At 37.0% G+C, this 11,960-nt stretch overlaps 2 protein-coding genes across 3 annotated transcripts; one reads left to right on the top strand and one right to left on the bottom strand.

Annotated features, from left to right (window-relative positions):
• The first annotated feature begins 3,672 nt into the window (after nt 1-3,672).
• LOC110771157 (putative N-acetyltransferase HLS1-like) lies at nt 3,673-5,642 on the top strand. The gene is made up of 3 exons (XM_021975416.2): nt 3,673-3,966; nt 4,138-4,268; nt 4,535-5,642. Exons 1-3 carry the CDS (start codon nt 3,784-3,786, stop codon nt 5,403-5,405), a joined length of 1,185 nt encoding a protein of 394 aa, XP_021831108.2. The 5' UTR covers nt 3,673-3,783; the 3' UTR covers nt 5,406-5,642.
• A 364-nt stretch (nt 5,643-6,006) lies between these two features.
• Nucleotides 6,007-11,669, bottom strand: ALDH22A1 (aldehyde dehydrogenase 22A1). 2 transcript variants are annotated; one of them, XM_088247402.1, is made up of 15 exons: nt 11,514-11,666; nt 11,213-11,419; nt 11,078-11,121; nt 10,652-10,756; nt 10,317-10,444; nt 9,964-10,086; nt 9,506-9,659; nt 9,160-9,263; nt 8,988-9,066; nt 8,444-8,539; nt 8,163-8,300; nt 7,847-8,062; nt 7,558-7,749; nt 6,755-6,898; nt 6,007-6,657 (listed from the first exon to the last, which is right to left on the bottom strand). In XM_088247402.1, the coding sequence occupies exons 2-15, from the start codon at nt 11,322-11,324 to the stop codon at nt 6,502-6,504; spliced, it is 1,791 nt and encodes a 596-aa protein (XP_088103528.1). In that variant the 5' UTR covers nt 11,325-11,419; nt 11,514-11,666; the 3' UTR covers nt 6,007-6,501. The 2 variants fall into 2 exon arrangements, with proteins under 2 accessions (XP_088103528.1, XP_021831065.2); XM_021975373.2 differs by having other exon boundaries at nt 11,213-11,669.
• Nucleotides 11,670-11,960: the final 291 nt, after the last annotated feature.

Consider the following 11,960-nt stretch of genomic DNA (forward strand, 5'->3'; position numbering starts at 1 on the left):
TTATTTATAGAGAAGGAAATGGAATTATGGAAGGATGTGATCGTAGGAGTGTCCTATGCAAATTGCTATTTTTGCGACACAAATGCCGTGACTCGGCCACATTTTGTTACTTTCTGTGTTTGGGCCACCTACCTTACCAATAAAAAACAAAGAAAGAAAGAGAGAGAAATATACCAGAATATGGTGGGAATGGGTGAGAGATATTGAGATGGTTGGGAAAAAAAGTGACTAAATTTGGGAGCTAATTATATTGTTTAGATTGGCATTTGAGATGATGGTTGTGGTGGGTTGGTTTGTTGATTTGTTTAGGTTCAACTTAAGTACACATTATCTTATCTTAGGAACTTGTAGTGTTTAGGTTGAATGTCATACTTATTAGGTTCATGTGTTCCAAGATCTTGGAGCATAGAAATTTAGACATCCCAAGAGAAAGAGTATGATGTTCAAAACGTACATGCATTGGGCTTCAAGAAATCACAAAAGCGTCCTTAGGGAAGTAAAGTTCATAAAGCCTTCTCTCAATGGACCAAATAGGCTGCAACACACAGAAGCCCATGATCATTGGTAAAAACTAAAATTTGTTGGAGTAAAATTCCCATACCGACCAGTTTCTTTGCCTTTGGAAGCAAAATAAATCTATTTATACTTACAAATAAGAACACTTTTACATGCAACTCTTGGCAGTCTCATGCATATTCTAAAATTTCCCATTATATATACAAATCAGAACATTCTTTATTTTTTATTTTTTATGAAGGGGCGGTAAGGCCCCAGAACCAAACCAGCTAACCAACACATTCAAACGGGCAAATCAGAACATTTTGAATGCATACATCAATGCGAATTGGATAGCATATAAAGAGTTCATATCTTTTTTTAGGCTATTGTCAAGAATTGATCATGTCATTCTTCCGAGGTGCAGTGGCATGACATTTACCCGTCACACTCACATCATCATGTATTCATGTTGCAATGCAAAGATATGATGATGCTTACTTAGATGTGAAAAAATGAAACAATAAAAAAATGGCTAAAATATTTGAAAATTTGTTTGGTACCTTTGGACTAAGGGTCATCATTTGGCCCGTGGTCCGCAAGGGCTAAAGTGGGTAGCTTGAGGCTTGATGGGCCAAAGTTCGGTCCAGCTCGATGGTTAGGCTCTTTTAGTTCGGTTCGTTCTAAGGTCGGGGAGAACTTCGGTTTAGGTTTTGAAATCTCCAGTTTGACAAGGCCCACTCATGATTCAACCCCACCCGAGTAGGCCCGTTCATTGCCTTGTTGTTTTTTTGTTTCCCCTTATATTGCCTTATTTCCATTATAAACATTTAAGTAAAGGGTTATTTACTGAAATAGTTCTCAAACTTATACCCGAGTTGCATTTTGGTCCCTCAACTAAATTATTCGTTCAAATTGTCCACCAACTCTTTATTATTCGATGAATTGGTCCACTGTTACATTTTCTGTGAGTTTTAGTCATGTGAACTGCATGTGAGGAAAATAGGAAGGGTAAATGCGATTTTTCATAATGGAGTTTTCATTTCCCTTTTTCTTCTTCTTCTTCTTCCCTCCTTGTACAACCAAATGACAGCGACGCCGAAAGATAATCAGTCGGTGCAGAAGAGATGACATCGACGACGACTTCATTCAGACATGACTTCTTTGACTTCGATGGCCAATGTTGCAGCACACGTTGAACTCCACAACAGGTTACAGTGGTGGAGCCGGCTTGTTGCACCGCTAAATCTTAAGAAATAGGAGCAGAGGATTGAGGGAGAAGGCACATGGGTGCCTTGGTCAATTTATGGTATTGGATTCCTCTTGCTGGAGTTGCAAAAATGGAAAAATAAAAAAGCAGTTCTCTTGTGTTGCTCTGTAGGATAGATGTGGGATGAGATGAAGGGGATATTTCTTGTTTTATTTATCACTTGTTTTTTTTTATATATATGTTCTTAATTAAGAGAAAGAAGAAATTGATGAGAGAAGAGAAGAAGGCAGAGCCACCCCCACCACCAGCCCCAACCCACACCCACTGCCCACCCCTTCTGCGTCCTCCCTCTATCTATGTTTTAATTAATTAATTAATATTTTAGTATAAATTGACGATTTTAACCCTCAAATGAATGGCAATATTGATGGAGTGTAATTGTAAGACCAATGCGCCGATTAATAAAGATTTGGTGGACCATTTGAATGAATAATTTAGTTGAGGGACCAAAATGCAATTCTGGTTTAAGTTTGAGGACCATTTGAGTAAATAACCCTTTAAGTAAATGTCTTGTCTTTTTACTTTAATTTATTTTTATATTAATCCATTTATTTATGTTTATGCATCACAAATTATTTGAGCATGTGAATAAAAAAAGTTATAAGCTTTTGTGCTTATGGATCTCAAAACGTATAGAAAATGGTGTTTCAAATTGGCATAAGATTAGAGATGTGTTAAAGCATATTTAACTTATATGCGAAATTCGCATGTGAACATGAAATGACAAGAATTAAAGATAAAATTATTTCAACTGAGTAGTCAAATTCTACATGGTGTTTCAAATTGGCATAAGTTTAGAGACGTGTTAAAGCATTTTTAACTAATATGTCAAATTGGTATGTGAACATAAAATGACGAGAATTGAAGATAAAATTATTTCAACCAAGTAGTCAAATCCTACATGAATTTGACATACATATGGAGTTAACAATTTAACAGTGCGTAAAACTGAACAATACGAAAATGTTGCTACACCCTTCGAACAAAAAAAAACACTTGTAAGGTAGGTGGTGGTGAAAGTCGAGGTGGGGTTGCACTAATACATGAGAATGTTGCTGTGTAATCAATTATGAGAAGCCACCAAAACCAAGAGTGTGACCATGTGAAACAAGCTCATTCACAACTTCAAACACATATTTCTGGAACTCTTCTGGCACCGATTCACACTTTCGTTTGTGATTGTGGTGCACAGTTAAAGGAAATCTGACCCACTACTCATTATCATGTTGAAAGGTCAAGTAATAATTCTTGCACTTGCTGTTTTTAGTCCTAGAGGTCCTGTCAGACAGTTAATTTCTTCTTTTTACTTTCAAACTGGAACCCCCGGTTACCAGGTACTGTCCCATGTTATATATATGGGTAATGCTAGGCTTACCACATTTTTCATACCACATTCATACCACCTCTCTAATAGAGGTGGAGCCCACCAATACAATGGGGCCCACCTCTATTAGAGAGATGGTATAAATGTGGTATGAAAAATGTGGTAAGCCTAGCATTTTCCTATATATATATGCATACATAATGTATGCTGTAATTGTTGAAGCAAAGGTTAAAGGACACTGAACCCACAATAATGAATGGGAAGACTAGTTTCAAACAACAGCTAGCACCTGATCTGAAACTAAAAAATGAGCACACAAATGTACAGCAAAAAACACAGAATACAGAAATGATTACAAATATTCCCTGAATCGCTTTGCAATATCATTGTTCCATTTTTCTGGTGCAGCTCAAGTAGATAGCACAAGAATAGTATTTTTTTGATGAATTATGAATGCATCAAGTTCTGGTCCAATGTGATTTATAGAACTGAGATTGCTGACAGAAGTAACCAGCCACAAAAAAAGAAAAAAGAGAGAAAAGAAAAGAAAAAACAAATTATAACATAGGTAGCTAGCCTAGCCTAGCATATAAGAATGCAATAAGAGGCACTTGGGGCAGCAAGCCAAATTGAAGATTGTTCTCCACTTCAAATCTTATAACTTTGCTCTTTTAGCAAGAAAGAAAAAAAAGACATGGTTGACAGCGCAGAGAACAAAGTTCTTGTAAGGGAATTCAATGCAGACACAGATAGTGAAGTGGTGGGGAAGCTAGAGAGGAACTGTGACCTAGGGTCTAAAAGGGGGGTCTCCATTTTCACTAACATGATGGGTGACCCTTGTTGTAGGATTAGGTTCTACCCCCTTCATGTTATGCTGGTGGGTTAGGGTCACTTTTTCATATCTCATAATCATTTTTATGTCTCCTCCAATAAGCAATAACATTTGCATGATTTCTATATTATTTTGTACTGCTTTCTATATGGAAACCCCTGTCCCCCTCTGGACTTTATTAATGTAAAATGATCATTGCATTAAAATGGCCTACAGGTAGCAGAGCTGCTCGAAAACAGGGAGCTTGTTGGAGTGGTTCGAGGATGCATGAAGCATGTAGGCACTGGTTTTGGGGCAAGCTATGAGATAGGTTGCATACTAGGCCTTCGCGTCTCTCCTACACACCGGTATTTCTCCACTTTGTTTATCAGATAGAATGGAATTTAGAAGAAATCTTCTTCTCTAAGCAACAAGTTTTCATTTCTGAATTGCCAATACAATCGGCTGCAATTGAGTGTAAAAGCTGTGACTCTTTCTGAACTGAGTTGCAGCATACTGGAAAAGCTAAATGATGTAAATAAGCATAAGATTAATAAGTTCTAGCAGATCTCAAGTATAAATATAAAGAAATTTTTTTATGATGGATTAACTTTTATATGTTTCTCTGGTTTAGGCGGATGGGAATTGGATTGAAACTCATGAACTCAGTGGAGGAGTGGCTGCTGAGGAAGGGAGCACAGTACACATTCCTGGCAACCGAAAAGGGCAACATCGCCTCTACAAATCTCTTCACTTTCAAATGCAATTATGTGAACCTCAGCTCACTAGTCATATTTGTTCAGCCAATTTGTTCCCCTATTGATGATCTGCTTCCCCAAGAGATAAAAATAGAGAAGCTGCACATAGACCAGGCAATTTTCTTGTACAAAAATAAGCTAAGAGGCAAAGACATGTATCCGACGGACATTGATGTGATCTTGAAGGAGAAGCTGAGCCTCGGCACTTGGGTCTGCTATTTCGAAGAACAGGGTTGGATCAACTTAAACACCGAGGAAAATGGTAAGGACATCACCAGTAAAACTCAAAGCTCTTGGGTAATCTTTAGCATATGGAATACATGTGAAGCTTACAAGCTTCATATAAGAAAGTCTCATCCACTAAGGTCTTTTCATGCTACCCTAAGCCATGCAAGGGAGAAAATATTGTCCTGCCTAAAATTGCCTGTCCGTGTCTCCATGCAGAGCTCCTTTGGGTTTCTCTTTCTCTATGGGATTCACGGAGAGGGAGAGAAGCTCGGGGAGCTCATGAAATCTGTGTGGAACTTCGCATCACGGTTGGGACAAAATGTGAAGGACAGCAAGTTGATTTTAACTGAGCTGGGGTTGTGTGATCCTCTCATAAAGCATGTCCCCAAGGATTCCAATATGTCATGTATCAATGATGTCTGGTATGCGAAAAGCTTGATCAGCCACGCTGATGAAAAAGATGAACTGCTGCTGAAGGGACAACTAGGTAATGTGTTTGTTGATCCAAGAGAATTCTAGGGTTCATTACTAGGCCAATGTTCCAAAAACAGCTCTGGCTAATCAACATATCAATGCTATTATCGTTGTATTCGTATATTCTTATTTTGGTTGCTTGGAATGTTGTTAGTTATTCAAGAGAGCAAACATCTCTAGATTTTGGGTTTGGAATTTTGAAAGGAGACTTGGGAATGGGAAATCAATTGCTTTCCCATGTTTGATAAGTCTAGGCATGGGAAATCGTTGCCTGGCCCATGGGAAAGTGAAGCCATCCTCCTAACATGAGTTTTGTTTTCTCTTCTCATGAGAAAGTTTGGGAAAATAAGCTAATATTAAATAAACATTTCTCATGATCATTTTGTCTCTATTAACAATTTAGAATTACAATATATCATTAAATGCATTCTTTTTTTATTTGATTTAATATGGGTATAATTGAAAATATATACAAACTTTGTTTTCCATTCTTACTCAAAACAAACATGGGAAAGGAAATAAAGTGATATCTCCCAATTACTTTCCCAGTATTACCAAACGTGGAAAAAGAATCTTCCATTTCCCATCCCTTAAGAAATGACATGGAAAATGATTTCTCCTTAAATTCGTTCAGTGAATCAAACGGGGCCTAGAGATTTTGGGATTTGACATTTGGGGTTTGCAATTTCAAGTTTCACGGCTTGACTTTGAGGTTTACCAGTTTGAGGTTCGGGTTTTGGCCAACACAAAACTCTAACCACAAGACCCAAACCCCAAACTAAAACGTCTAATCCCAAATAGCAAAATACCAACTGGGAACCCCGAGACCCGGTAGTTGTTCAAAAGAATATACAGAATCAGTATTTCTACAAGTCTTAGAGAGACCCAAAATACCAGCCGCAATCATTGCTTCAAACAAACTCTGTTTCTATATTGAAAATCAGAATTTCCTTGAAAGGATTGGACAAGACATTCGAAGCAGAAGCATTCTGTAACTAAAAAAGAACCAGAAGGAAAAACAGAAGTGATTAGGTTGATGCTCAACAATAGCCATGATTCTGAGATCTATGGGAAGTCAAAATCCACAATATATTAGAACTCGGTTAACTGATGAAAATGTTCCAATCCTCATGTGCCCTACTCAGTCATCTCTTCTCTTACTGTTAGCAGGAGAGTTTTGCTCTGTAAGAATCTTTAGAACATTAACCAATGCTCGCAAACGGTCCCAAATGTTCATGCCGTAGAGTGCTTCAACAAGTGACTCCTGGAACTCAAAACCATTCTCTCCAACAGGATACTACAGTTGGTCAAGCAAGAAAATCAGTCACATTTGTAGAATTTCAGAGACAGAGAAAGAGATGAGATGACATTACAGTTTAGTTTTGAAATCTGACCTGAATAGGCTTTGGTATCTTGGTTTTAATGTACGGCCACCATCTATCCTCAACAACTGACTTTACAAGACAACAAGCTCGCAATCCTTCTACACCAGCAAATCTTCCAAATCCACTGTCTTTTACACCGCCAAATGGCAGGGACTGGAAATTCATGAGACATCTTTAGTTCATTGGATTAACAATGTCACCATGATATAAAATCTTTCATTAAAAGAAATAATAATGAGTGATGTTTCAACGCTTAACTAAAGAGATCTCTGATTAATATGGCGGTAAAATTCTTTTATGTTCTGAAGAATATTCATGAATGGAAAGCATTCCCTTGAGATATATGATATCAGCTTCATCTTGTATCGCTGAATTGTCTAACTCAGACCTCAGAAAAGAAAAACTGTCTAATCTAATCAATGAAAGCATTTTCTTTCTCTTCATAAAAAGAAAAACAAATCAATGATCACATTAATTTTTTAGAATAAGTTCACATCCAGTCTTTCTGCTATCTCTAAAGCAGGAAATTATTCGTAGTTCATTATTAAAAGAAGAAACAATGTATCATCTAGTTAAGTCAGTAAAGTCTCTTGTCTATCCAAAAACTATCAGTAAAGTCCCTTGCATGAGCCCTGAGACAGACTCCCACCTTCACCAATGTTGGAGGGGTTTTATGAGATCGGAGAGGGCTACCTCCAGTTCTATAACCCACAGAACCAATAAGACTTTAAAGGACCCAGAGAAAGAAGAAAAAAAAAAAAAAGGAGAAACAAGACACATTATCAACTGCCGACCACTTGAAAAATTATTACCTGACACATGTATGTTGATGCGAAATCGTTGATTGCAGCAACTCCACAATGTATCTGGGAAGCTATCTCTTTTGCACGACGCTGGCTGCCAGAAAAAACAGCACAGCCAAGTCCATATTTTGAGTCATTAGCAAGCTTGACAGCCTCTTCATCAGTGCTAAATTTCATTATTGGCATGATTGGTCCAAATGCCTGCAAAAATGTAGAAAGAATTTCTCCATGTAACTAATTGAAGATTAAAGGTACATGTGAAAATGCAATGTAGAACAAACTATACGACTTTCACTACCTCCTCTTGCATCAACTTCATCGTGTGATTTACATTTTCTATTACAGTAGGTGGGAAAAACTGATCAACTGCGCCTTCACCTATATGGCCGACACTTCCCCGAACAACAAATTTTGCTCCTTTGTCTAAGGCATCATTTACAAGGTTTTGAAGCCTTTCAGAGTGCTCTTGCAAACATATAGCTCCCATATCATACTTTCCAGCAAGTGGTGGACCCTAGAAAATAAGATAAATGAAAGAACCATGAATTTTAAACATTAAGTAGTTAGATTCATCTTCCTTATAATAAAAAACATGATGAAAGGGGCATACTTACAGCAGTAACAGATTTTACAATCTTGGAAACTTGGCTGACAAATGAAGAATAAATGTCCTTGTGAACATAAAATCTCTCAGCCCCAGCACAGTTCTGTCCACTTGACTGAAGAACAGCTCTCACAGCAATTTGGGCAACCTAAATTGAGTAGTTTAGTCTCCTATTAGGTCACATAGTGTTTAAGAATACAAAAAAATCTAATTCAAAATGTCATTCTCCAATTGAATGTCCAAGCATGGTAGACATCATAAAACACTAGTGAAGGTGGGAAAAATTCATACATGTTTCACATCTGCATCTTCACAAACAATAAATGCATCTTTTCCACCAAGTTCTAGTGTAACTGGTATAAGCATCTCAGCAGCATTTCTCATTATCTGCAGGCATAATAATTTCAAAAATGACATGATGTATCCGAATTTACTACTGAAATAAAACTTGTGTAATAGATGAAATACAGAAAAATTCAGTTAAAAATCATTTCTAATATATGATTTAACCAGAATTTTATAAACTCTTCAAAACTTATCAAAATTTTACGAGGAAAGTGAGAGCTTAGATCAAATGGCCTATATATATATATTTTTTGTTTTCTTAATTTTTCCCTATTAGGCCAGGGTTATTAATCTAGGGTTGCACAGTTGGGTTTAAGGGCTTAAGTTTAGGGTTTAACTTTCAGAACATTTGGAGCAAAAGAAACAAATTAACTAATAATTTGAGAGCTATTAGAGCGAAAGAAGGATTAGAAGTTTGGAAGTAAGAAGCATGTTTCAGGAATTAAACAAAAACAAGAAATCTAACCAATCAGCCAAAAGAAGACCATACCATCTTACCCACACCAGGTGATCCGACAAAAATTATCTTGTCAACAGAAGACACCAGCGCTTCTCCAGTTTCAGCGAACCTAGTGAGGAAAAGGTTTGATTATAGGGAGACAAATAAACAAGACTAGAGAGAAATCCCACCCAAAAAGAATAAAAAATGAAAAATTAAATACCCAGTTATGACGTCAACTAGATTTTCAGGAGCTCCTACAGCAGCAAGGGCTGATTGGATTATTCGGAAGTAGAAACAACCAGACCAACTTGCATGTTCTGAAACCTACAATTAGAAGCATATGGTTTTCTGAAAAATTAACAAAACAAGCTTTGCAACAAATCCTTAGAAGCCAGTTTTTTAATGATACATAGCCTCAATCCACACAACCAACAACAGCTACCAAAACTGAAAGGAATAAGTTACTACGGATATAAAACAGGTGCAATGGTGTCTAGTTCTGACGAAAGACACAAAGTACAGATAGTGATTAAAGTAAACAACAGTGACATTCCAACATTAACTACCTTAATCACAATGCTATTTCCAGAAAAAACTGCTGCCAGCATTGGATTAAAGATATTATGAAAAGGATAATTCCATGACACAATGGCACCAATAACGCCAAGCGGGTGGAATTCCACTTTGGATTTCTTGTGAAGCATTGACCTTCCAGAACACCTGAAATTTTTTCATGAACAATATAATCACAATACAGTATTGAGAAAAGTAAGGAAAGGTAAACACTCTTTATCGGGAAAGAAAACCAAAAATTGGATAGGAAACGGTAAAACTTATTTAATGATAGGGTGCATATCCAGAAAAGAGTACAGTAGAAGAGCTCAAGCAATGCAAATATTAAAATGTAGATTGCCACTGAGATATATCAAGACAACAAGATATACGTCACAACACCTTGTTATGTCAGTTGAATTAATAGTGATTAAATAAGATATAGAAAATGCAATAAGGAACAAGCAAATACCTGTATTCAGGCTTTAACCAACGCTCACCCTCTGAAAGGAGCCAAGTGATCTTCTCACATGTTGTCATTATTTCCCCTAAAGAGGCATCTACCATTGTCTTCCCCGTATCACGTGAAGATATTCTAACGAAAATGGTATATGTAAGTACACAAAATAATATAGAAAAAGACGATAAAGGTGGAATCCATGTAAATAGATTACTAAATTTTTTAACAAAAGATAAACCCTACATAATACTTCAGATCACAGTAAGGATGAAAAGTATATTTCAAATTAGCATGCACAGGCTCATGCATAGAGAGAGAGAGAGAGAGAGAGAGAGAGAGAGAGAGAGAGAGAATAGAGTACTTACTCACATATAAGCTCCTGGTGTTCAATTATATACTTCAGAAGAATCCGGAGAAGCTGGCGTCTTTGCTTGAAGCTACTCTTTGCCCATATTTTCTGTGCCTTCCTTGCTTGTGCTACCCGCTCCTTGACCTGAGAATACATATTTACAAAGCGAATTTCCCAATAGTTGTGATATATCATTTGAGCTCTGTGTCAAAATGCCAAACCAGGTGCTATGTAGGCACAAAATCAAGTTCATCACTTTAATGCCAAACAGCAAAGAGGAGTACAATATAACAGTTTCCTACACATTCAATTCACCAATCCCCAAATCCAAACATGCATAACAGGACTAACCTCATCTGGTGTCAGTGCAGGGAAATATCCCAAGTATTTCATGGTTGCAGGTTCATAGCACTGAACCTTCGTCTCAGCTTGCGGCGTCCTTCCCCTCGGAGGTACCTGCACATAAACACCAATGAGAGGCAGCCAATTGGATGCTTCACATGATCACATTCATACAACTCAAACAATGTAATAACCTTAAGCACCCATAAACTAGCAAGAAACAGTACAAAGTGAAAAGCAAATTTGAATCTAATTATAAGCAATTTAAGTACTTCCAAAACTATAATTAGCTAGGTTTAACTGATAAAAAGTAAGTAACATCGACAAATGCAAAGAATTGAACTACAATCAAGAATTGAAGAGAAATGCTTACAAAAAGATACAAATTTTAATAAAAATTACAATCAAAAGACAAAAGCTTTGATAAAAACTCACATATATGAAACCATTCTCCTGCGTCTGGTTCCCATCATCCGACACTGGCATTGATAAAACCGCGCCAATCAATCACCAATACAAAAGAAACATATAAATGGCGAGAGAGAGAAAGAGAGAGAGAGAGAGAGGTACCATCAGAAGCATCGACTTCGATGGAAGGCACATTAGGGGGAATGAGCATAAAGAGGAATTTACAAATGGCGTAAGCGAATCCGAGGACGAGCAGAGGCCACCAAAACGCCATCGTTTCGAAGCAGAACACAAATCAAAAACCTTTTTTCTGCTGAACCCCTATAGTGTTCTTGCAAATGAGAATCAGAGACAATGCTCGAGAGAAGACTGATGGGTAAAGTTGCAAAACAAAAATGAAAACAGAATAAAAACAAAAGCAATGGAAACAGATTCTCGGACTTGGCTTTGGATCGGACTTTACTTTACTTCTTTATTGGGTATTCCACTTTCTTCGTCGAGAAATTTAATATGGACGGCCAAGATGGCATCTTGAAGACTTGATCTCCTCAGATAATGATGTAAATTTATAAGTGAAGATTGAGAGACTGAACTGAAGTGAGGGAGAGAAACGAGGGGTAGTTAGTTTAGTTTTAGACAACTTCTCGTGTATATCCGATCAATCACGTGACATCCCATGGCATGGCACGTGATATCTAAAATCTACATACTGGATTTTGGTTTTTTTTTTTTCTGGGTAAGAGATTATTTATTTATTAATCAAATTCTTACATATTGTCATGTGAAAAAGTTATCACGCATAACATCCCGCAGTTGGTCGGTAATAACAAAACATTGTTATCCCTGATTCATACCGGTGTTTCTCCTCAATAGGCTCATGACAATAAGCCAAAAACAAAAAGCTAACAAA

The sequence above is a fragment of the Prunus avium genome, chromosome 1 (genome assembly GCF_965620075.1).
Source record: "Prunus avium chromosome 1, drPruAviu1.hap1.1, whole genome shotgun sequence".
NCBI classification, from domain to species: domain Eukaryota; kingdom Viridiplantae; phylum Streptophyta; class Magnoliopsida; order Rosales; family Rosaceae; genus Prunus; species Prunus avium.

Bases quoted from the DNA above. Each gene is read 5' to 3' on its own strand.
- ALDH22A1 (XM_021975373.2), bottom strand. From the start codon at position 11,324: ATGGCGTTTTGGTGGCCTCTGCTCGTCCTCGGATTCGCTTACGCCATT. The intron at 9,660-9,963 runs GTATTTGCTTGT...AAAAAATTTCAG, and splicing joins TGGTTAAAGCCTGAATACAG to GTGTTCTGGAAGGTCAATGC. The intron at 8,063-8,162 runs GTAAGTATGCCC...CTTATTTTCTAG, and splicing joins TTGTAAAATCTGTTACTGCT to GGTCCACCACTTGCTGGAAA.
- LOC110771157 (XM_021975416.2), top strand. From the start codon at position 3,784: ATGGTTGACAGCGCAGAGAACAAAGTTCTTGTAAGGGAATTCAATGCA. The intron at 3,967-4,137 runs GTGGGTTAGGGT...AATGGCCTACAG, and splicing joins ACCCCCTTCATGTTATGCTG to GTAGCAGAGCTGCTCGAAAA. The intron at 4,269-4,534 runs GTATTTCTCCAC...TCTCTGGTTTAG, and splicing joins CGCGTCTCTCCTACACACCG to GCGGATGGGAATTGGATTGA.